Source organism: Pan paniscus, chromosome 1 (assembly GCF_029289425.2).
Source record: "Pan paniscus chromosome 1, NHGRI_mPanPan1-v2.0_pri, whole genome shotgun sequence".
NCBI lineage: Eukaryota > Metazoa > Chordata > Mammalia > Primates > Hominidae > Pan > Pan paniscus.
Window position 1 is genome coordinate 227,481,455 of NC_073249.2, and position 25,549 is coordinate 227,507,003.

The 25,549-nt window shown below is 45.9% G+C and overlaps 1 protein-coding gene and 1 long non-coding RNA gene across 23 annotated transcripts in view; both read left to right on the forward strand.

The window, feature by feature from the left end:
• Nucleotides 1-21,672, forward strand: part of LOC129392931 (zinc-regulated GTPase metalloprotein activator 1A-like) — a 46,840-nt gene extending 25,168 nt beyond the window's left edge. For 3 of the 22 annotated variants that reach the window (XM_055099956.2, XM_055099973.2, XM_063595266.1), the window contains 3 exons: nt 1,839-1,883; nt 5,870-6,009; nt 6,729-7,661. In XM_055099956.2, coding sequence (XP_054955931.1) covers nt 1,839-1,883; nt 5,870-6,009; nt 6,729-6,991 — 448 coding nt within the window. In that variant the 3' untranslated portion in view covers nt 6,992-7,661. Of the gene's footprint in view, nt 1-1,838; nt 1,884-2,472; nt 2,596-2,726; nt 2,772-3,176; nt 3,215-5,869; nt 6,559-6,728; nt 7,662-7,747; nt 7,805-16,022; nt 16,247-17,247; nt 17,390-18,950; nt 19,099-20,044; nt 20,269-21,269 lie in introns of those variants that run through there. The other 19 variants (XM_063595267.1, XM_063595271.1, XM_063595281.1 and 16 more) reach the window with 15 other exon arrangements.
• A 158-nt stretch (nt 21,673-21,830) lies between these two features.
• LOC134728722 (uncharacterized) lies at nt 21,831-25,542 on the forward strand. The gene is made up of 3 exons (XR_010109448.1): nt 21,831-23,042; nt 23,909-24,132; nt 25,134-25,542. It is a non-coding gene; the product is annotated as an uncharacterized LOC134728722 (long non-coding RNA).
• The last annotated feature ends 7 nt before the right edge of the window (nt 25,543-25,549 follow it).

Sequence of the window (25,549 nt, forward strand, 5' to 3'; positions counted from 1 at the left end):
AGCTATTATTATTCGTTATGTTTAATGTGTACAATGCTTTGAGCGTGATGGCTCAAAATTACTATTCTTAGTATTTATAAGTTCTACTGACATTAGATTTTGAATCTGTCATCTCAGTTCATATAGTATATATTATAAATTGAATCAATAAAGGTAAGGCTCATTAGGAGATTATTTGCCATGATTAATGATTGTGGAAGAAAGAAATTCATATTTTTTCCACATATTTCATCTTATTTTAATAGTAATGTCCTTAAACTTTACTATAAAAAAATATAATGTCTCCACGTGGAGGGTAGGTCTTGTTGCGTAGTGTTAAAGATCACAGACCTTGGAATCTGCTTGGGTTCTAATCCTTGGTCTGTTTCTCATTGTCTTCTTAGGGAGCTTATTTACCCTTTTAAAGCCTCCTCTGTAAAAGGCATAATGCCTATCATAAGTTTGCTTTGAGTATTACATGAGACAATGTTGGTAAACTTTGCACAGTGCTGACACATAGTAAGTGCTCTGTTAGCTATATTATGTAATTTTTTTTCTTAGCTTACATAGTAAGTTCAAGGTATAGTAAAAAAGGGAAGAAAGAAAAAGATGGCTGATTTTGAAAAGGAGAAAGTGATGAATGAAGATTGCTTTTACATTTTTTGACACTGGTCTTCTAATCTTGTTTCTCTTCATAAATCTTGTGCACCATTGTGATTGCTAAGAAGAACACAATCTATTTAGCAAACGTTTTTGGCATAAAAGGAATGATAATTATTACTTGACTTTTATATCCTTATAGAGACCTAAGCTAAATCTCTGACACTGACAATATTGATTATTAGCCAGCTTGTTAACAGTACTAGAAATGAATTTGGAAGAAGCAATTTGATAAATTACACACCCTTTTGGCTTTTACCCTCCCTTTATATCAGACTTGTGACTGACTCAGAATGATATTTGGGGAGGTGAAAAAAGGTAAACATGTTTGAGAGGAATTAGCCATCAGACTAGAGTGTATTCAAAAAAGAAGATTTAAGAATTTTGTAAAATAGTGGAGAGACTTGCCTCAGAATCATTATATGTGGGAAGCCTTACCCATGAGAACAAACTTGAACAAGTAGCAAGAATCTTGGGTAAGTAACCCTAAAGACAATTGAATTCATGATAGAGAATTGATGACTGATGATAGGCAATGGAAAAGATAAATAGATGAGGTGTACAGTGTGTTGAAAAGAATTTAACAGGTACTTTTTGGTGCCATACAAAGCCATATTCTATAGTATCAAAAGAGGGAGAACAGGCATAACGGGTAGAGAGCCTAATTAGGGAACTGACGAGGTTATTCTATAAAGGAACCTGGGATGTGTGACTTAGAATTACTGTGAATACTATGGACAGGCTGGGGGCAAAGCAACTTACAACTAGGTTTTTATTTTTAGTGTGTATATAGCCATTTCTACCATGTATGCCTGAGGAAAAAAGTGACCACCGTAAAAATTTTGAGTATCTACTCATTTTTAAGAACACTAGGATAACTGACTATTTATGAATGATTTTTTCTAAAGTGAAGCGTCTTTTTATTAACCACAAAGTAGCCCTTAATCGGACAGTTGTGCGAATTTTTGCATATATGCTTTATTGATGTATGAGTGGAATATATGTGATTTATTGTTTGAAGGAAAATCATAATTATTTTTTAAAGCAAGTTTTGTTTTTCTGTTTTTAATTATTTTCTGGTTCCAGATGTATTTGGGTATGCTTATTTCCTGTTTTAGAAACAATATACTTTGTATACTTTTTTAAAAAGTTAATTTTTACTTTTAAACTTTGTCTTCCTCATTTATTATTTATTTCAGATCCATAAATGGACTAGGACAAATCTTAGAAACACAAAGATCAAGGTACTTTAAAAAAGCTATTCCTATTAATAACAAATCATTTTAGTTATTAATAATAAACATTAAGTAATTGACAAATATGCTTGATTCTGATATAAGAAAGATCTAAGTGCATTTAAAAAGAATTGGATCCAAAATGTTGTTTGGAATGCTCTTAATAAGTTAGTTTGGCATATTTGGCTAGTACATTTGCCTGTCTTCAAAACTAAGATTACAAAGCCATGATAACACTGTGTAAGTGTTTGCTTAATGAGGAAGAAAAGACTTACAAACACTCGAGAGGGTAACTCAGTACAGAAATCTGAAGTATATTGAGGAATCTTAATTTGAAGGGTTTAAATGGCTTTTTAATATTTAAAAAGCCTTCTTAGTGTTTTATAGTTGCCAAAAAATACATGGAGTCTTTACCTTGAAGTTCCTGACAAATTCTTTTATTAAATTTTGACTTTCATTTTCTCTAGGTTCTGTTCCTAAAACATCTGTGAAGTGTATTTCTGTAGATTAAATTCTGTTTTCCATTGAATGTTATCTTAATTTCAGAAAATTTCTGTGCAGGGTTATTTTATTAAGCTCTTTTTTTTTGGTGAGAAAGGCTCAGCAGCTGATAGACTCAGCAACAGGCAGCCAGGAGCTCTGAGGCTCACAGCTGGCAGTCTAGTTCCACTCAGTCTCTACTTGAGAAATTCTTTCTTTGGAAGTACAGCAGAGGCCTTAGGTGAGTGGCTTGTCTGCTATGGCAGAGATTAGAGGTGCTGACAGACTGCCATAAAAGTATTAGGCAGTAACAGCAGCAGCTGCTTATATGCATGTGAACAGCTGGGGAATTAATTTGGTATGCATTCTCAGGAGCCACTCATCTGCTGGCAGAGGTAGCAGAAGAATGCCCTTAGTGTAAGTCCTCTGCAACCATACACCAAATGTGCTCCCTGCATTTCAAATTCCATTGTAGAAAGTCTCTGATAATCTCACTTATACCATGAGCCATTCCTCAGTATCTGTCCTCTTCCTGTTAGTGTTCTACAATTCCTTTCTCCTTAATTTTTCTCCGCTTTACAAAATGTCACACAGACAAGTGCATAATACTTAAACAAGCTTTTAAAAATAATGCTCATAAATAGCTTTGGTTCTGTCATAATATTCGTATTTATAAACATTTTAAGTCAATTCTCTTCTTTTGTTTTCATTTCAGAAATATCCATGTCCTGAATAAAAGTTGTGTCTTGATTAGTTTATTATGTAACAATTTAGTGTGTTTGACATTTCTAACTTTTATTTCTAACATTTGCTTTATTATAGAACAATAAACATGCAGTGATTGATTTTTCTTACTTCAAGTGGATGAGTGAGCAAGTGACTAAAATCTTCTGTGAGTTCTTCAGTGTATGGTGCTTGCCAATGCATCTGAGAATCTAGGGACTTTCTGAAAGAGTACTTCCTTGCTATGAGGACTGAAGTTGGATTAGAATCCTTTTCAATGAAGATCAGATGTCCTGAGTAGAATTCTTACTATTGGGTCCTGAATCTTACATTAAATACTCTCTCAAATTCCTTGAGGCATAGCAACTTGAGCTTACCAGTTTAGAAACTGGAGATTTGGGCTGGGCGCGGTGGCTCACGCCTGTAATCCCAGCACTTTGGGAGGCCAAGGTGGGCGGATCACGAGGTCAGGAGATGGAGACCATCCTGGCTAACACTGTAAAACCCCATCTCTACTAAAAATACAAAAAATTAGCTGAGCCTGGTGGTGGGCGCCTGTAGTCCCAGCTACTCAGGAGGCTGAGGCAGGAGAATGGCGTGAACCCGGGAGGCGGAGCTTGCAGTGAGCTGAGATCGCACCACGGCACTCCAGCCTGGGTGACAGAGCGAGACTCTGTCTCAAAAAAAAAAACAAACAAACAAACAAACAAAAAACCCAGAGATTTGGTTAACAAAATAGTCAAAGTCACTCTTATAGAAGTTTTGTTTTATTTTTTGTTTTTTAAAAATTTTTTACCATTTTGTAGCCGACAAGTACTGACAATAAACTGCTATAAGCATGTGTAGAAAAAGGCTCACCTTGAGTAGTTAAGAGTAAGGAAAAGGAATAGTGTGTAGCATCGTCTTAGTGGTAAGACTTAAGTTGATTTAGTAGCAAATGGAAGTACTAGTGAACCACATAGATTTCAGAAGTAGGAGTAAAAGGTTAGAAGATGTGTCATTTTAATCTTCTCTAGACTTTTTCTTAATTTTTAGAAATGTAAGTGGACTGAACAGAGGAAAACCAAAACACAGCTGGTCAATAATAAGTTAAATTAATTTGACAAACTGCCTGCTATGCATTTCATAGCATTTTAAGGACTATATAAGCAATGGATAAGGCAAAAACTCTGCCTTTAAGGAGATCAGTCATTGGGGGGAAACAGAAGCAAACAAACAAAAAGGCAACATAATAGATATTAATATTAATACAAGAATTTTAAAAGCACAGAGTTCTATAATAATAGGAAAATAGAGGGAATGATTGCTCAACTTTTCTTGAAAAAGAGTCAGGAAAATATTGACCGAGAAGGCAGTCATTGACCTGAGTCTTAAAGAATGAATAAGGCTTTTACAGATGGAGTAGGGTAGGGATAACTTTCCAGGTATAAGGAAGATTTTGTATTCCAGGGACCTTTGAATATTTTAGAATGGCTAGAAAACTTGGTATTATGTAGCACAGAAAAAGTGGTATGACTGAAGAGATAGAGAACTTACCACAAAGGGTCTTGAATGCCATGATACATAGTTTGGATTTTCTTCTGTAGGGAGCAAGGAGTTAGTGAAGGATTTTAAAAGCAACATGACTCTTGGGAGGTAGATTCAATGTGAGGCTAATCTCCGAGGTATAGGAAATACAGGAAGGAGGAGCAACAGGTCGGGTAGTGGTGGAAGCAGGTTTGGAAAATGTGATTAGTTTTGTAAACGTTTTTGAGTTTGAAGTGCCACTGGGGAAGGCTTTTGGAAATTTATTTCCAGAGTTCAAGACTGAGCTATCATTGCAGTTTGCTCAGCTATTTACTGAGCTATCTACTGTCAATTTGGATAGTATCTACAGTTTGCATTGTAGATACTGGATACTTGGATTGGCTGGTGCACCCTGTTTGTGAGACTCACTGGAGTTTGAAGAGATGACCACTGGAAAATATCCCTAAGCAGTAGCTGCAATTCCACCCCCACCTTGGAGAGCCAAAACCCTCTTCGTTTTCACTCTCCTGTCTTTGGTCTTAGGCTACTTAAAGCAGCCTTTAGACCTAGGGAAAAATTGAAAGCCTCTCTTTTAAGAAAAACATTAGGTACTTCTGGAATAGAGAGTTCAAGAAATGAGGAGAAAAACGAACTTTTGAAGCTTTTTCTTTCCCTTTTTTGTTTACTTCATTCTCTTACTCAGTTTTAAAATGCTGGTAATGGTCTTTTTTTTCTTTTTTTTTTTCTTGGCGATTTTAATGCTTTGGAAAAGATCTCATGGTTTTATCTCCAAAGGAGGAAATTAATTTGATGCCATGGAAATTAGTTTTCTAGTCGTATGCCTTGAATGAGTGAAGAATTTCTTTTTCATGGTGGTACTAAATTTGGGGAAAGCTATAGAAACTTTCATCTGGAAGCTTACACTTTTCCTCTTTTTTGAAAATTTGGTGAGAGACTTGGATATTTTATTATTTTCTGTAAAAGAGTGTAATTTGTTGTACAGGTCTAATATTGATCCTTTTTTGGAAGTATGGAAAGAATCTGAGTATAAAGCAGAATTACCTCAGGATGACATGTATTCTCAAGGACACTGTCACAGTGAAACAGTTTATTTAGAAGCTTGTGTTTCCAAACTGTTGAATTTGATATTCACAAAATTGGCATGTGTAAACTTTATTAAACTTTAAGCTATTTCCTAAGATGAAGATGACAAACTTGGAGGGAAACTTCATTCATTTGGTTTATTTTTATTTTTATTTTTATTTATTTTTATCTATTTGAGACAGAATCTCACTCTGGTTTGAGACAGAATCTCACTCTGTCCCCCAAGTTGGAGTGCGGTGGTGCGATCTCGGCTCACTGAAACCTCTGCCTCCTGGGTTCAAGCGATTCTCCTGCTTCACCCTCCAAGTAGCTGGGATTACAGGTGTGCACCACCACACCCAGCTAATTTTTGTATTTTTAGTAGAGACGGTTTGGCCAGGTTGGTGTCAAACTCCTGGCCTCAAAGTGATCCGCCCACCTTGGCCTCCCAAAGTGGAGCCCCCATGCCCCTTGTTTGTGACCTGTCAATATAAATATGCTCAGTAGTGGGGGGAGGGGTGGGGGGTGAAAAAGGAAATATGTTTAATATTAGACTTTGGCCTTTTAGTGTAAACTGATATTCAAAAATTTCTTCATAGAACATTTGCTTCTTTGCTTGATCATTTTTCTAATTCTGTACATCTAAAATGCCCAGAATTTGAGTTGCTGTTACAGTCTACTAACATAGAACTTTGGAGTAATAAGATGGGAATTTTTCTCTCTTTTGCCAAGACAAGCATTCGTAATCTAACACAGTATTGTTGTCACGAGTGCGAGTATGTGATAGACTGTTGAGAATAAAGAAAGCAGGCACAGTTGGTCAGTCCTAAGATAAAGGAGATGTTTTTTCTTATATGTTTGTGCATTAAAGAAAAAAAAATCTTGAATCTGACCAATGATGTTTTTTTTCCTTGTAAGAAAATTTAAGAAATGTTTGGCAAGCTTCTGGAATCTAAATTTGAAACTATACATTTGTCATTTTCTTTAAATATTTCTTCACCTTAGCTTTGATTATGAGAAATCACTGTCCTCTGCTGTTCTTTTTTTTTTTTTCCTTTTGAGGCGGAGTCTCACTCTGTGCCAGGCTGGAGTGCAGTGGTGCAATCTCGGCTCACTGCAACCTCCACTTCCTGGGTTCAAATGATTCTCCTGCCGCAGCCTCCCGAGTAGCTGGGACTACAGGTGCGTGCCACCACACCCAGCTAATTTTTGTATTTTTGGTAGAGACAGGGTTTCACCACGTTGTCCATGGCCAGGATGGTCTTGATCTTGACCTTGTGATCTGCCCGCCTCGGCCTCCCAAAGTACTGGGATTGCAGGCATGAGCCACCGCGCCCGGCCTGTCCTCTGTGGTTTTCTGGGCTTATGTTAAAATTATAACTCAATCACCAGTCTTTATAAATTTGCTTTTTTATATTTAAACCAAACCTAATGCTAATTGTGATATGTTATTTATTCTCACCTGATTTGAATCATTTGATTCAATTAAATGAGTTTAATTATCATTAAATAATTCTAAGAGAAATAATGTCTATTCGGATGGTGGGAATTTTCTTTCTACATGCAGCCCCATTCTGAATGAATGAAATCAAATCACGTGAAGATCAGGGTCCTAGAGTAACTTAATATTTTGTACATTGGTTATTTGACTCCTCATTTTTATATTACATGTTATATCAAGGGAGGGGGTATAAAAGAAATACAAAAATTGCAGAGGTATCTGGAATGTACCTATTTGTTAATTCTATTTGTCATTTCTTTTGTTTCATCTTTTGAGTAATAAGCTGCTTGGAAAAGTTTCTGTTCTTTAGCTGATTTTTTAGCTATAAAAATGTATTTGAAAAGCTCATAAATTTCAGGATTGAAAAGATAATTGAAAGTTTAAAAAAAACCTAATTCATTGAAGTAATAACCAAATAATTTTCAATCTTGATTCAACTGTGATTCAAATGTTACACCATTTGCCCACTTCTATGAATTTTATGTGTAAAATTTTTTAAGAGTCAGAGTTTTTTTTTCTTGATTAATTGGATGTATTTCACAGAATTTCCAACTGCTCACGTTAGTTTTCTTCCTTTTAGAGTTGATCTCTCTAATGTATTAGATCTTCATGCCTTTGATAGTCTCTCTGGAATAAGGTATGTTTTGTATAATTTGGTTACTTTTATTGTTATGTACCTTTTTTCCCCATAGTTAACAGGAATGATTCGCACAATTGCATCCATGATTTAAGCTTCCTGCCATTCCTTTGGCATACAAGACCATTCTTAATGAGGTATATTCTTGGAAGTTTTACTAATTGGTTGTTTGGAAATCATATTGCATTTTCCTGTAGAAATTATAGTGTAAATGATAGTTAACTTTAGAGGCTAATCGTTAACACTTCTACACCAAACACTATGTCTAATACTCTTTCTATGAGAAAATGCATGAAATACATAGAAAATTTTAGCTTAGCGTTTTCACACAAATAACTCTCTTCACTTTATTTTTTTATTTTTTATTTTTTCTTGAGTTTTTTAAAAATTTCTTTATTTATTATTATTATACTTTAAGTTGTAGGGTACATGTGCACAATGTGCAGGTTAGTTACATATGTATACGTGTGCCATGCTGGTGCGCTGCACCCACTAACTCGTCATCTAGCATTAGTTATATCTCCCAATGCTATCCCTCCCCCCCACCCAACCCACAACAGTCCCCAGAGTGTGATGTTCCCCTTCCTGTGTCCATGTGTTCTCATTGTTCAATTCCCACCTATGAGTGAGAATATGCGGTGTTTGGTTTTTTGTTCTTGCAATAGTTTACTGAGAATGATGATCTCCAATTTCATCCATGTCCCTACAAAGGACATGAACTCATCCTTTTTTATGGCTGCATAGTATTCCATGGTGTATATGTGCCACATTTTCTTAATCCAGTCTATCATTGTTGGACATTTGGGTTGGTCCCAAGTCTTTGCTATTGTGAATAATGCCGCAATAAACATACGCGTGCATGTGTCTTTATAGCAGCATGATTTATAGTCCTTTAGGGTATATACCCAGTAATAGGATGGCTGGGTCAAATGGTATTTCTAGTTCTAGATCCCTGAGGAATCGCCACACTGACTTCCACAATGGTTGAACTAGTTTACAGTCCCACCAACAGTGTAAAAGTGTTCCTATTTCTCCACATCCTCTCCAGCACCTGTTGTTTCCTGACTTTTGAATGATTGCCATTCTAACTGGTGTGAGATAGTATCTCATTGTGGTTTTGATTTGCATTTCTCTAATGGCCAGTGATGGTGAGCATTTTTTCATGTGTTTTTTGGCTGCATAAATGTCTTCTTTTGAGAAGTGTCTGTTCATGTCCTTCGCCCACTTTTTGATGGGGTTGTTTGTTTTTTTCTTGTAAATTTGTTTGAGTTCATTGTAGATTCTGGATATTAGCCCTTTGTCAGATGAGTAGGTTGTGAAAATTGTCTCCCATTTTGTAGGTTGCCTGTTCACTCTGATGGTAGTTTCTTTTGCTGTGCAGAAGCTGTTTAGTTTAATTAGATCCCATCTGTCAATTTTGGCTTTTGTTGCCATTGCTCTTGGTGTTTTAGACATGAAGTCCTTGCCCATGCCTATGTCCTGAATGGTGATGCCTAGGTTTTCTTCTAGGGTTTTTATGGTTTTAGGTTGAACGTTTAAGTCTTTAATCCATCTTGAATTGATTTTTGTATAAGGTGTAAGGAAGGGATCCAGTTTCAGCTTTCTACATATGGCTAGCCAGTTTTCCCAGCACCATTTGTTAAATAGGGAATACTTTCCCCACTGCTTGTTTTTGTCAGGTTTGTCAAAGATCAGATAGTTGTAGATATGTGGCGTTATTTCTGAGGGCTCTGTTCTGTTCCATTGATCTATATCTCTGTTTTGGTACCAGTACCATGCTGTTTTGGTTACTGTAGCCTTGTAGTATAGTTTGAAGTCAGGTGGTGTGATGCCTCCAGCTTTGTTCTTTTGGCTTAGGATTGACTTGGCGATGCGGGCTCTTTTTTGGTTCCATATGAACTTTAAAGTAGTTTTTTCCAATTCTGTGAAGAAAGTCATTGGTAGCTTGATGGGGATGGCATTGAATCTGTAAATTACCTTGGGTAGTATGGCCATTTTCAGGATATTGATTCTTCCTACCCATGAGCATGGAATGTTCTTCCATTTGTTTGTATCCTCTTTTATTTCCTTGAGCAGTGGTTTGTAGTTCTCCTTGAAGAGGTGCTTCACATCCCTTGTAAGTTGGATTCCTAGGTATTTTATTCTCTTTGAAGCAATTGTGAATGGGAGTTCACTCATGATTTGGCTCTCTGTTTGTCTGTTGTTGGTGTATAAGAATGCTTGTGATTTTTGAACATTGATTTTGTATCCTGAGACTTTGCTGAAGTTGCTTATCAGCTTAAGGAGATTTTGGGCTGAGACGATGGGGTTTTCTAGATAAACAATCATGTCGTCTGCAAACAGGGACAATTTGACTTCCTCTTTTCCTAATTGAATACCCTTTATTTCCTTCTCCTGCCTGATTGCCCTGGCCAGAACTTCCAACACTATGTTGAATAGGAGCGGTGAGAGAGGGCATCCCTGTCTTGTGCCAGTTTTCAAAGGGAATGCTTCCAGTTTTTGCCCATTCAGTATGATATTGGCTGTGGGTTTGTCATAGATAGCTCTTATTATTTTGAAATACGTCCCATCAATACCTAATTTATTGAGAGTTTTTAGCATGAAGGGTTGTTGAATTTTGTCAAAGGCCTTTTCTGCATCTATTGAGATAATCATGTGGTTTTTGTCTTTGGTTCTGTTTATATGCTGGATTACATGTATTGATTTGCATATATTGAACCAGCCTTGCATCCCAGGGATGAAGCCCACTTGATCATGGTGGATAAGCTTTTTGATGTGCTGCTGGATTCGGTTTGCCAGTATTTTATTGAGGATTTTTGCATCAATGTTCATCAAGGATATTGGTCTAAAATTCTCTTTTTTGGTTGTGTCTCTGCCTGGCTTTGGTATCAGGATGATGCTTGCCTCATCAAATGAGTTAGGGAGGATTCCCTCTTTTTCTATTGATTGGAATAGTTTCAGAAGGAATGGTACCAATTCCTCCTTGTACCTCTGGTAGAATTCGGCTGTGAATCTATCTGGTCCTGGACTCTTTTTGATTGGTAAGCTATTGATTATTGCCACAATTTCAGCTCCTGTTATTGGCCTATTCAGAGATTCAACTTCTTCCTGGTTTAGTCTTGGGAGGGTGTATGTGTCAAGGAATTTATCCATTTCTTCTAGATTTTCTAGTTTATTTGCGTAGAGGTGTTTTTAGTATTCTCTGATGGTAGTTTGTATTTCTGTGGGATCGGTGGTGATATCCCCTTTATCATTTTTTATTGCGTCTATTTGATTCTTCTCTCTTTTTTTCTTTATTAGTCTTGCTAGCGGTCTATCAATTTTGTTGATCCTTTCAAAAAACCAGCTCCTGGATTCATTAATTTTTTGAAGGGTTTTTTGTGTCTCTATTTCCTTCAGTTCTGCTCTGATTTTAGTTATTTCTTGCCTTCTGCTAGCTTTTGAATGTGTTTGCTCTTGCTTTTCTAGTTCTTTTAATTCTGATGTTAGAGTGTCAATTTTGGACCTTTCCTGCTTTCTCTTGTGGGCATTTAGTGCTATAAATTTCCCTCTACACACTGCTTTGAATGCGTCCCAGAGATTCTGGTATGTTGTGTCTTTGTTCTCATTGGTTTCAAAGAACATCTTTATTTCTGCCTTCATTTCGTTATGTACCCAGTAGTCATTCAGGAGCAGGTTGTTCAGTTTCCATGTAGTTGAGTGGTTTTGAGTGAGATTCTTAATCCTGAGTTCTAGTTTGATTGTACTGTGGTCTGAGAGATAGTTTGTTATAATTTCTGTTCTTTTACATTTGCTGAGGAGAGCTTTACTTCCAAGTATGTGGTCAATTTTGGAATAGGTGTGGTGTGGTGCTGAAAAGAATGTATATATTCTGTTGATTTGGGGTGGAGAGTTCTGTAGATGTCTAATAGGTCTGCTTGGTGCAGAGCTGAGTTCAATTCCTGGGTATCCTTGTTGACTTTCTGTCTCATTGATCTGTCTAATGTTGACAGTGGGGTGTTAAAGTCTCCCATTATTATTGTGTGGGAGTCTAAGTCTCTTTGTAGGTCACTCAGGACTTGCTTTATGAATCTGGGTGCTCCTGTATTGGGTGCATATATATTTAGGATAGTTAGCTCTTCTTGTTGAATTGATCCCTTTACCATTATGTAATGGCCTTCTTTGTCTCTTTTGATCTTTGTCGGTTGAAAGTCTGTTTTATCAGAGACTAGGATTGCAACCCCTGCCTTTTTTTTGTTTTCCATTTGCTTGGTAGATTTTCCTCCATCCCTTTATTTTGAGCCTATGTGTGTCTCTGCACGTGAGATGGGTTTCCTGAATACAGCACACTGATGGGTCTTGACTCTTTATCCAATTTGCCAGTCTGTGTCTTTTAATTGGAGCATTTACTCCATTTATATTTAAAGTTAATATCGTTATGTGTGAATTTGATCCTGTCATTATGATGTTAGCTGGTTATTTTGCTCGTTAGTTGAGTCAGTTTCTTCCTAGTCTCGATGGTCTTTACATTTTGGCATGATTTTGCAGCGGCTGGTACCGGTTGTTCCTTTCCATGTTTAGCGCTTCCTTCAGGAGCTCTTTTAGGGCAGGCCTGGTGGTGACAAAATCGGTCAGCATTTGCTTGTCTGTAAAGTATTTTATTTCTCCTTCACGTATGAAGCTTAGTTTGGCTGGATATGAAATTCTGGGTTGAAAATTCTTCTCTTTAAGAATGTTGAATATTGGCCCCCACTCTCTTCTGGCTTGTAGAGTTTCTGCCAAGAGATCCGCTGTTAGTCTGATGAGCTTCCCTTTGAGGGTAACCCGACCTTTCTCTCTGGCTGCCCTTAACATTTTTTCCTTCATTTCAACTTTGGTGAATCTGATAATTATGTGTCTTGGAGTTGCTCTTCTCGAGGAGTATCTTTGTGGCATTCTCTGTATTTCCTGAATCTGAATGTTGGCCTGCCTTTCTAGATTGGGGAAGTTCTCCTGGATAATATCCTGCAGAGTGTTTTCCAACTTGGTTCCATTCTCCCCGTCACTTTCAGGTACACCAATCAGACGTAGATTTGGTCTTTTCACATAGTCCCATATTTCTTGGAGGCTTTGTTTGTTTCTTTTTATTCTTTTTTCTCTAAACTTCCCTTCTTGCTTCATTTCATTCATTTCATCTTCCATCGCTGATACCCTTTCTTCCAGTTGATCGCATTGGCTCCTGAGGCTTCTGCATTCTTCACGTAGTTCTCGAGCCTTTGTTTTCAGCTCCATCAGCTCCTTTAAGCACTTCTCTGTATTGGTTATTCTAGTTATACATTCTTCTAAAATTTTTTTCAAAGTTTTCAACTTCTTTGCCTTTGGTTTGAATGTCCTCCCGTAGCTCGGAGTAATTTGATTGTCTGAAGCCTTCTTCTCTCAGCTCGTCAAAGTCATTCTCCATCCAGCTTTGTTCCGTTGCTGGTGAGGAGCTGCGTTCCTTTGGAGGAGGAGAGGCGCTCTGTTTTTTAGTTTCCAGTTTTTCTGCTCTGTTTTTTCCCCATCTTTGTGGTTTTATCTACTTTTGGTCTTTGATGATGGTGATGTACAGATGGGTTTTTGGTGTGGATGTCCTTTCTGTTTGTTAGTTTTCCTTCTAACAGGACCTTCAGCTGCAGGTCTGTTGGAGTACCCGGCCGTGTGAGGTGTCACCCTGCCTCTACTAGGGGGTGCCTCCCAGTTAGGCTGCTCGGGGGTCAGGGGTCAGGGACCCACTTGAGGAGGCAGTCTGCCCGTTCTCAGATCTCCAGCTGCGTGCTGGGAGAACCACTGCTCTCTTCAAAGCTGTCAGACAGGGACACTTAAGTCTGCAGAGGTTACTACTGTCTTTTTGTGTGTCTGTGCCCTGCCCCCAGAGGTGGAGCCTACAAAGGCAGGCACGCTTCCTTGAGCTGTGGTGGGCTCCACCCAGTTGGAGCTTCCTGGCTGCTTTGTTTACCTAAGCAAGCCTGGGCAATGGCGGACGCCCATCCCCCAGCCTCGCTGCTGCCTTGCAGTTTGATCTCAAACTGCTGTGCTAGCAATCAGCGAGACTCCGTGGGCGTGGGACCCTCCGAGCCAGGTGTGGGACACAATCTCCTGGTGCGCCGTTTTTTAAGCCCGTCGGAAAAGCGCAGTATTCGGGTGGGAGTGACCCGATCTTCCAGGTGCCCTCTGTCACCCCTTTCTTTGACTAGGAAAGGGAACTTCCTGACCCCCTGCGCTTCCCAAGTGAGGCAATGCCTCGCCCTGCTTCAGCTCGTGGATGGTGCACGCACCCACTGACCTGCGCCCACTGTCTGGCACTCCCTAGTGAGATGAACCCGGTACCTCAGATGGAAATGGAGAAATCGCCTGTCTTCTGCGTCTCGCACGCTGGGAGCTGTAGACCGGAGCTGTTCCTATTTGGCCATCTTGGCTCCTCTCTCCTCTCTTCACTTTAATAATGGATTAGTTTTCTGCCTTCTCCTGTGGGGAATCTTTTTGGTAAGGGAGGGAAGAAAATTTAGTTATTCTTGTGCATCAGTATCTTTTTCTTTTTTTATTGTAGTAAGAACATCTAACATGAGATCTACCTTCTTAACAATTTTTTAAGTGTACAATACGGTATTGCTAACTATAGGCATGAGGATGTGCAGCAGATCTCTGGAATGTTTCACTCTTTATAACTGAAGCTTTATACCCCTTGAATAGCAGCTTCCCATTTCCCTGTCTTCATAGCCCCTGGCATCCACCATTCTACACTCTTTCTGTGGGGTTGACTATTTTAATTACCTGACACAAGTGGAATCATGCATTATTTGTCTTTCTGTGACTAGTTTATTTCACGTAGCATAAAGTCATCAAGGTTCATCCATGTTTTTGCACATGGCAAGGTTTCCTTTTTAAGTCTGAATAATATTCCATTTTCTACATATACCACGTTTGCTTTATCCCTTTTTCTGTTAGTGGACATTTAACTTGTTTTCACAGCTTGGCTATTGCAAATAATGCTGCAATGAATATTTCATAAGTCTCGTATATGTCCATAGAAGATCATGAAAATGGACATGTGTCTGGGTATTTTGAATTGGTGGGGCAGTTTTGCTTAAGGGTAGGCATAGTGGGTGGCTCTATACTTGAGAGTTCTAATTCCCATTCCTATATATATTTCCTTTCTTTTTATTTATTTATTTTTTTGAGATGGGGTTCTCTGTCACTCAGGCTGGAGTGCAGTGGCACAAACGGCTTACTGCAGCCTCAACCTCCTGGGCTCAAGTGATCCTCCCATCTCAGCCTCCCAAGAAGCTGGGACCACAGGCATGTGTCACCATGCCTAATTTTTTTTTAAATTTTCTGTAAGCGTGGGGTCTTGCTATGTTGCCTAGGCTGGTCTCAAACTCCTGTGCTCAAGTGATCCTCATTCCTCAGCCTCCCAAAGTGCTGGGATTACATGAGTAGGCCACCACACCCAGCCTGATATATATATATTTCTAATTTTGCCTTAGCCATGCCCTTAAAAACTAATTCTACTTTCAACTAGGGTGCCGCTCCCCCTGCGAGGGGGGGCCCAAGAGCCAGGGGGGGTAGAGCAGCTGGTTCTAAGTCCACGTCTCTCGAGGGGTGCATCCCCCCACTGCGATGGGGGTCCTAAGAGCCAGGGGGGGAAGGAGGGCTGACTCTCAGTCCCTGCCCCGCGGGGGGTGCCTCACCCCCTGCGATGGGGTTCCTAAGAGCCAGGTGAAGAAGAGGGGCTGGCTCTCAGTCCCCACCTCCCTGGGCGTGCCTCCCCTTCCTGTGATGAGTGTCCTACGAGCCAGGAGGGGAAGAGGAGCTGGCTCTCAGTCAACACCTCGCGGGGGGTGCCTCCCCCACTTGCGATGGGGGTCCTAAGAGCCAGTGGGGGAAGAGGGGCTGGCTCTCAGTCCCCGCCTCGCGGGGAGTGCCTCCCCCCCTCGCGATACGGATCCTAAGAGCCAGGGGGGGAACAGGGGCTGGCTCAGTCCCCGCCTCGCGGGGGGTGGCTCGCTCCGCTGAGATGGGCATCCTAAGAGCCAGGGGAGGAAGAGGGGGAGAGGATGATAATAATTTCAGCATCGCAGGCTGTGTTCACCCAGCCTGTTAAACTGTTATTAGTATCCTGAAAGGGAGAGGATGATATTACTCCCCATAACAGACAGATATGACTCCCCATCGTAGAGCACGAGGTGTACACCCGCCCTGTGATTTTCTTCCTCATATTCAGAGACCGAGAGGTTGATGTCACTCCCAATATCGGAGGAAGTATACACCCCCGTGTGAAATGTTCCTTAATGATATTCCACGGCGGAGGGGGTGATATGACTACATACATGGCAGAAAGTGGAAACCCCCCAGGGATATTATTCCCACGATCCTGGAGGGAAGAAGATGATGTTACTTTCAATATGACAGAAGGTGGATGAAGTGGTGGACTGCCCCTCCACACCTGTGAGTATTTCTAGTTGGGTGGGACGAGAGACTGAGAAAAGAAATAAGACACAGAGACAAAGTGTAAAGATACAACAGTGGGTCCAGGGGACCGGCGCTCAGCACACCAAGGACCTGCACCGGCACCAGCCTCTGAGTTCCCTCAGTTGTTATTGATTATGATTTTCATGATTTTAGCAGAAAGGAATGTAGTAGGAGAGCAGGGTGATGATAAGGAGAGAGTCAGCAGAAGACATGTGAGCAAAAGAATCTATGTCATAATTAGGTTCAAGGGAAGGTACTATGACTGGACGTGCACGTAAGCCAGATTTGTTTCTCTGCACCCAAACATCTCAGTGGAGTAAAGAAGAACAAGGCAGTGTTACTGCAAACATGTCTCGCCTCCCGCCACAGGGCAGCTTTTCTCCTATCTCAGAGTTGAACGAATGTACAATCGGGTTTTACACCGAGACATTCAGTTCCCAGGGGCAAGCAGGAGATAGTGGCCTTCCTCCATCTCAGCTGGAAGAGGATTCCCTCTTTTACTAATCCACCTCAGCACGGACCCATTACGGGTGTCGGGCTGGGGGACAGTCAGGTCTTTCTCATCCCATGAGGCCATATTTCAGACTATCAGATGGGGAGAGAGCTTGGACCATACCCTGCTTTCAAGGGCAGAGGTCCCTGCGGCTTTCCACAGTGCATTGTGTCCCCGGTTTATTGAGACTAGAGAATGGCGATGACTTTTACCAAGTATACTGCTGGTAAACATTTCGTTAACAAGGCACGTCCTGCACAGCCCTACATCCCTTGAACTTTGATTTTATACAACACATGTTTTTGTGAGCTCCAGGTTGGGTCAAAGTGGCTGGGGCCAAGCGGCTAGGGCAAAGCTACAAATTAACAACATCTCAGCAAAGCAATTGTTTAAAGGACAGGTCTTTTTCAAAATGGAGTCTCTTATGTCTTTCCTTTCTACATGGACACAGTGACAGTCTGATCTCTCTTTCTTTTCCCTACAGGTGGACACGCCCCCACTGATATTCCTTCTAATTGCAACGTGGGAGAGGAGGATATGACACGCGATATCGCAGGGAGTAGAAACACCCCTGTGATACTGTTCTTCATATTCAGGGAGGAAGAGGATGATATTACTCCCAATACAGACGGGTGTACACCCTCTGTACACCGAGGGTGTACACCCGTCTGTGAAAGAGTTCTTAATCTTCAGAGGGGGAGATGATATTACTCACAATATGGTAAAGAGGCTGTGAGTCCACGGAGGATCCTCAGAGCCAGCCGGGGAAGAGGGGCTGGCTCTCAGTCCCCGCCTCGCGGGGGTGCCTCCCCCCACTGCGATGGGGGTCCTAAGAGCCAGTGGGGGAAGAGGGGCTGGCTCTGAGACCCCGCCTCGCGGGGGGTGCCTCCCCCCACTGCGATGGGGGTCCTAAGGGCCAGTGGGGGAAGAGGGGCTGGCTCTGAGACCCCGCCTCACGGGGGGTGCCTCCCCCCCCTGCGATGGGGGTCCTAAGAGCCAGTGGGGGAAGAGGGGCTGGCTCTGAGACCCCGCCTCGCGGGGGGTGCCTCCCCCCCCTGCGACGGGGGTCCTAAGGGCCAGTGGGGGAAGAGGGGCTGGCTCTGAGACCCCGCCTCACGGGGGGTGCCTCCCCCCCTGCGATGGGGGTCCTAAGGGCCAGTGGGGGAAGAGGGGCTGGCTCTGAGACCCCGCCTCATGGGGGTTGCCTCCCCCCCTGCGATGGGGGTCCTAAGGGCCAGTGGGGAAGAGGGGCTGGCTCTCTGTACCCGCCTCGCGGGGGGTGCCTCCCCCCCCTGTGATGGGGGTCCTTAGAGCCAGGAGCAGAAGAGGGCCTGGCTCTCTGTACCCGCCTCGCGGGGGGTGCCTCCCCCCCCGCGATGGGGGTCCGAAGAGCCAGAAGGCTTAGAGGGGCTGGCTCTGAGTCCCCGCCTCGTGGGGGGTGCCTCCTCTCCCTGCGACGGGGTTCCTAAAGGCCAGTGGTGGAAGAGGGTCTGGCTCTGAGACCACGCCTCGCTGGGGTGCCTCCCCCCACTGCGATGGGGGTCCTAAGGGCCAGTGGTTGAAGAGGGGCTGGCTCTGAGACCCCGCCTCGCTGGGGGTGCCTCCTCCCCCTGCGACGGGGGTCCTAAGAGCCAGGGGGGGAAGAGGGGCTGGCTCTCAGTCCCCGCCTCGCGGGGAGTGCCTCCCCTTCCTGCGATGGGGGTCCTAAGAGCCAGGTGGGGAAGAGGGGCTGGCTTTCAGTCACCACAGCTTGGGGGGCCTTTATGTTCTGGTTTTACCCAAGAGTCAGCTGATTTGCTTCTTGTACTAGCAGGGCAGTTGCTGCCAAGGCCCTCAAACAGGGGGGCCATCCTTTAGAAACCCTGTCTAGCTGTTTAGAGAGGTAGGCCACCGGCCTCAGCCAGGGCCCCACAGTTTGGGTTTAAAGTCCAGCTGCCATCTTTTCTCTGACGCATACAGTGGAAAAGGCTTTGTGAGATCCGCTAGCCCCTGGGCTGGGGCTTTCAGAAGTTTTTCCTTTAAGTCATGAAAGACTTGCTGTTGTTGGAATCCCCATTCCAAATGTTGCCGGTCCCCGCCCCCTTTGTGACGTCATACAAAGGCGTGGCTAAGACTGCAAAGTTGGGCTCCGCAGTCTACAAAACCCCACAGCTCCTAGGAATTCTCTCACCAGCCTTCTGCCCTTAGGCTCCGGAAGATTGCAAATGACCTGCTTTCTTTCGGATCCCGGGCTGCTTTCGGACACCTGTCGAATAGTAAATCCCAAGTAAGCTACCTGCGGTCGTCGGCAGATCTGAGTTTTCTTCTTGGACACCTAATAGCCACAGCCCTCCAGGTCAGTCCTAAGGATCTTAGAATCCTCGATGGGGGTCATAAGCCGGGGGGGAAGAGGGACTGGCTCTCAGTCCCCGCCTCACGGGGTGTGCCTCCCCCGTGTGATGGGGATCCTGAGAGTTGGGCGAGGAAGAAGGGCTGGCTGTCAGTCACCGCCTCGCGGGGGGTGCCTCCCCTCCCTGCGATGGGGGTCCTAAGAGCCAGGGGGGAAAGAGCGGCTGGCTCTCAGTCCCCGCCTCGCGGGGGGTGCCTCCCCCCCTGCGATGGGGGTCCTAAGAGAAATGGAGGGAAGAGGGGCTGGCTCTCAGTCCCCGCCACGAGGGGGTGCCTCCCCCCCTGCGATGGGGGTCCCAAGAGCCAGGGGGGGCAGAGCGGCTGGCTCTAAGTCCGCGCCTCGCCAAGGGTGCATCCCCCCACTGCGATGGGGTTCCTAAGAGCCAGGGGGGGAAGAAGGGCTGACTCTCAGTCCCCGCCTCGCGGGGCGTGACTTGCTACCCTGCGATGGGGGTCCTAAGAGCCAGGCAGGGAAGAGGGGTTGGCTCCCAGTCCCCGCCGCGCGGGGGGTGCCTCCCCCCCACAGCGATGGGGGTCCTAAGAGCCGTGGGGGGAAGAGGGGCTGGCTCTCAGTCCCCGCCGCGCGGGGGGTGCCTCCCCCCCTCGCGATACGGATCCTAAGGGCCAGGGGGGGAACAGGGGCTGGCTCAGTCCCCGCCTCGCGGGGGGTGGCTCGCTCCGCTGAGATGGGCATCCTAAGAGCCAGGGGAGGAAGAGGGGGAGAGGATGATAATAATTTCAGCATCGCAGGCTGTGTTCACCCAGCCTGTTAAACTGTTATTAGTATCCTGAAAGGGAGAGGATGATATTACTCCCCATAACAGACAGATATGACTCCCCATCGTAGAGCACGAGGTGTACACCCGCCCTGTGATTTTCTTCCTCATATTCAGAGACCGAGAGGTTGATGTCACTCCCAATATCGGAGGAAGTATACACCCCCGTGTGAGATGTTCCTTAATGATATTCCACGGCGGAGGGGGTGATATGACTACATACATGGCAGAAAGTGGAAACCCCCCAGGGATATTATTCCCACGATCCTGGAGGGAAGAAGATGATGTTACTTTCAATATGACAGAAGGTGGATGAAGTGGTGGACTGCCCCTCCACACCTGTGAGTATTTCTAGTTGGGTGGGACGAGAGACTGAGAAAAGAAATAAGACACAGAGACAAAGTGTAAAGATACAACAGTGGGTCCAGGGGACCGGCGCTCAGCACACCAAGGACCTGCACCGGCACCAGCCTCTGAGTTCCCTCAGTTGTTATTGATTATGATTTTCATGATTTTAGCAGAAAGGAATGTAGTAGGAGAGCAGGGTGATGATAAGGAGAGAGTCAGCAGAAGACATGTGAGCAAAAGAATCTATGTCATAATTAGGTTCAAGGGAAGGTACTATGACTGGACGTGCACGTAAGCCAGATTTGTTTCTCTGCACCCAAACATCTCAGTGGAGTAAAGAAGAACAAGGCAGTGTTACTGCAAACATGTCTCGCCTCCCGCCACAGGGCAGCTTTTCTCCTATCTCAGAGTTGAACGAATGTACAATCGGGTTGTACACCGAGACATTCAGTTCCCAGGGGCAAGCAGGAGACAGTGGCCTTCCTCCATCTCAGCTGCAAGAGGCTTTCCTCTTTTACTAATCCACCTCAGCACAGACCCATTACGGGTGTCGGGCTGGGGGACAGTCAGGTCTTTCTCATCCCATGAGGCTATATTTCAGACTATCAGATGGGGAGAGAGCTTGGACCATACCCTGCTTTCAAGGGCAGAGGTCCCTGCGGCTTTCCACAGTGCATTGTGTCCCCGGTTTATTGAGACTAGAGAATGGCGATGACTTTTACCAAGTATACTGCTGGTAAACATTTCGTTAACAAGGCACGTCCTGCACAGCCCTACATCCCTTGAAATTTGATTTTATACAACACATGTTTTTGTGAGCTCCAGGTTGGGTCAAAGTGGCTGGGGCCAAGCGGCTAGGGCAAAGCTACAAATTAACAACATCTCAGCAAAGCAATTGTTTAAAGGACAGGTCTTTTTCAAAATGGAGTCTCTTATGTCTTTCCTTTCTACATGGACACAGTGACAGTCTGATCTCTCTTTCTTTTCCCTACAGGTGGACACGCCCCCACTGATATTCCTTCTAATTGCAACGTGGGAGAGGAGGATATGACACGCGATATCGCAGGGAGTAGAAACACCCCTGTGATACTGTTCTTCATATTCAGGGAGGAAGAGGATGATATTACTCCCAATACAGAGGGGTGTACACCCTCTGTACACCGAGGGTGTACACCCGTCTGTGAAAGAGTTCTTAATCTCCAGAGGGGGAGATGATATTACTCACAATATGGTAAAGAGGCTGTGAGTCCACGGAGGATCCTCAGAGCCAGCGGGGGAAGAGGGGCTGGCTCTCAGTCCCCGCCTCGCGGGGGTGCCTCCCCCCACTGCGATGGGGGTCCTAAGAGCCAGTGGGGGAAGAGGGGCTGGCTCTGAGACCCCGCCTCGCGGGGGGTGCCTCCCCACCCTGCGATGGGGGTCCTAAGGGCCAGTGGGGGAAGAGGGGCTGGCTCTGAGACCCCGCCTCGCGGGGGGTGCCTCCCCCCCCTGCGACGGGGGTCCTAAGAGCCAGCGGGGGAAGAGGGGCTGGCTCTGAGACCCCGCCTCGCGGGGGGTGCCTCCACCCCCTGCGACGGGGGTCCTAAGGGCCAGCGGGGGAAGAGGGGCTGGCTCTGAGACCCCGCCTCGTGGGGGTTGCCTCCCCCCCTGCGATGGGGGTCCTAAGGGCCAGTGGGGAAGAGGGGCTGGCTCTCTGTACCCGCCTCGCGGGGGGTGCCTCCCCCCCCTGTGATGGGGGTCCTTAGAGCCAGGAGCAGAAGAGGGCCTGGCTCTCTGTACCCGCCTCGCGGGGTGTGCCTCCCCCCCCGCGATGGGGGTCTGAAGAGCCAGAAGGCTTAGAGGGGCTGGCTCTGAGTCCCCGCCTCGTGGGGGGTGCCTCCTCTCCCTGCGACGGGGTTCCTAAAGGCCAGTGGGGGAAGAGGGTCTGGCTCTGAGACCACGCCTCGCTGGGGTGCCTCCCCCCACTGCGATGGGGGTCCTAAGGGCCAGTGTTTGAAGAGGGGCTGGCTCTGAGACCCCGCCTCGCTGGGGGTGCCTCCTCCCCCTGCGACGGGGGTCCTAAGAGCCAGGGGGGGAAGAGGGGCTGGCTCTCAGTCCCCGCCTCGCGGGGAGTGCCTCCCCTTCCTGCGATGGGGGTCCTAAGAGCCAGGTGGGGAAGAGGGGCTGGCTTTCAGTCACCACAGCTTGGGGGGCCTTTATGTTCTGGTTTTACCCAAGAGTCAGCTGATTTGCTTCTTGTACTAGCAGGGCAGTTGCTGCCAAGGCCCTCAAACAGGGGGGCCATCCTTTAGAAACCCTGTCTAGCTGTTTAGAGAGGTAGGCCACCAGCCTCAGCCAGGGCCCCACAGTTTGGGTTTAAAGTCCAGCTGCCATCTTTTCTCTGACGCATACAGTGGAAAAGGCTTTGTGAGATCCGCTAGCCCCTGGGCTGGGGCTTTCAGAAGTTTTTCCTTTAAGTCATGAAAGACTTGCTGTTGTTGGAATCCCCATTCCAAAAGTTGCCGGTCCCCGCCCCCCTTTGTGACGTCATACAAAGGCGTGGCTAAGACTGCAAAGTTGGGCTCCGCAGTCTACAAAACCCCACAGCTCCTAGGAATTCTCTCACCAGCCTTCTGCCCTTAGGCTCCGGAAGATTGCAAATGACCTGCTTTCTTTCGGATCCCGGGCTGCTTTCGGACACCTGTCGAATAGTAAATCCCAAGTAAGCTACCTGCGGTCGTCGGCAGATCTGAGTTTTCTTCTTGGACACCTAATACCCACAGCCCTCCAGGTCAGTCCTAAGGATCTTAGAATCCTCGATGGGGGTCATAAGCCGGGGGGGAAGAGGGACTGGCTCTCAGTCCCCGCCTCACGGGGTGTGCCTCCCCCGTGTGATGGGGATCCTGAGAGTTGGGCGAGGAAGAAGGGCTGGCTGTCAGTCCCCACCTCGCGGGGGGTGCCTCCCCCCCTGCGATGGGGGTCCTAAGAGAAATGGAGGGAAGAGGGGCTGGCTCTCAGTCCCCGCCACGAGGGGGTGCCTCCCCCCCTGCGATGGGGGTCCCAAGAGCCAGGGGGGGCAGAGCGGCTGGCTCTAAGTCCGCGCCTCGCCAAGGGTGCATCCCCCCACTGCGATGGGGTTCCTAAGAGCCAGGGGGGGAAGAAGGGCTGACTCTCAGTCCCCGCCTCGCGGGGCGTGCCTTGCTACCCTGCGATGGGGGTCCTAAGAGCCAGGCAGGGAAGAGGGGTTGGCTCCCAGTCCCCGCCGCGCGGGGGGTGCCTCCCCCCCACAGCGATGGGGGTCCTAAGAGCCGTGGGGGGAAGAGGGGCTGGCTCTCAGTCCCCGCCGCGCGGGGGGTGCCTCCCCCCCTCGCGATACGGATCCTAAGGGCCAGGGGGGGAACAGGGGCTGGCTCAGTCCCCGCCTCGCGGGGGGTGGCTCGCTCCGCTGAGATGGGCATCCTAAGAGCCAGGGGAGGAAGAGGGGGAGAGGATGATAATAATTTCAGCATCGCAGGCTGTGTTCACCCAGCCTGTTAAACTGTTATTCGTATCCTGAAAGGGAGAGGATGATATTACTCCCCATAACAGACAGATATGACTCCCCATCGTAGAGCACGAGGTGTACACCCGCCCTGTGATTTTCTTCCTCATATTCAGAGACCGAGAGGTTGATGTCACTCCCAATATCGGAGGAAGTATACACCCCCGTGTGAGATGTTCCTTAATGATATTCCACGGCGGAGGGGGTGATATGACTACATACATGGCAGAAAGTGGAAACCCCCCAGGGATATTATTCCCACGATCCTGGAGGGAAGAAGATGATGTTACTTTCAATATGACAGAAGGTGGATGAAGTGGTGGACTGCCCCTCCACACCTGTGAGTATTTCTAGTTGGGTGGGACGAGAGACTGAGAAAAGAAATAAGACACAGAGACAAAGTGTAAAGATACAACAGTGGGTCCAGGGGACCGGCGCTCAGCACACCAAGGACCTGCACCGGCACCAGCCTCTGAGTTCCCTCAGTTGTTATTGATTATGATTTTCATGATTTTAGCAGAAAGGAATGTAGTAGGAGAGCAGGGTGATGATAAGGAGAGAGTCAGCAGAAGACATGTGAGCAAAAGAATCCATGTCATAATTAGGTTCAAGGGAAGGTACTATGACTGGACGTGCACGTAAGCCAGATTTGTTTCTCTCCACCCAAACATCTCAGTGGAGTAAAGAAGAACAAGGCAGTGTTACTGCAAACATGTCTCGCCTCCCGCCACAGGGCAGCTTTTCTCCTATCTCAGAGTTGAACGAATGTACAATCGGGTTTTACACCGAGACATTCAGTTCCCAGGGGCAAGCAGGAGACAGTGGCCTTCCTCCATCTCAGCTGCAAGAGGCTTTCCTCTTTTACTAATCCACCTCAGCACAGACCCATTACGGGTGTCGGGCTGGGGGACAGTCAGGTCTTTCTCATCCCATGAGGCTATATTTCAGACTATCAGATGGGGAGAGAGCTTGGACCATACCCTGCTTTCAAGGGCAGAGGTCCCTGCGGCTTTCCACAGTGCATTGTGTCCCCGGTTTATTGAGACTAGAGAATGGCGATGACTTTTACCAAGTATACTGCTGGTAAACATTTCGTTAACAAGGCACGTCCTGCACAGCCCTACATCCCTTGAACTTTGATTTTATACAACACATGTTTTTGTGAGCTCCAGGTTGGGTCAAAGTGGCTGGGGCCAAGCGGCTAGGGCAAAGCTACAAATTAACAACATCTCAGCAAAGCAATTGTTTAAAGGACAGGTCTTTTTCAAAATGGAGTCTCTTATGTCTTTCCTTTCTACATGGACACAGTGACAGTCTGATCTCTCTTTCTTTTCCCTACAGGTGGACACGCCCCCACTGATATTCCTTCTAATTGCAACGTGGGAGAGGAGGATATGACACGCGATATCGCAGGGAGTAGAAACACCCCTGTGATACTGTTCTTCATATTCAGGGAGGAAGAGGATGATATTACTCCCAATACAGACGGGTGTACACCCTCTGTACACCGAGGGTGTACACCCGTCTGTGAAAGAGTTCTTAATCTCCAGAGGGGGAGATGATATTACTCACAATATGGTAAAGAGGCTGTGAGTCCACGGAGGATCCTCAGAGCCAGCGGGGGAAGAGGGGCTGGCTCTCAGTCCCCGCCTCGCGGGGGTGCCTCCCCCCACTGCGATGGGGGTCCTAAGAGCCAGTGGGGGAAGAGGGGCTGGCTCTGAGACCCCGCCTCGCGGGGGGTGCCTCCCCCCCCTGCG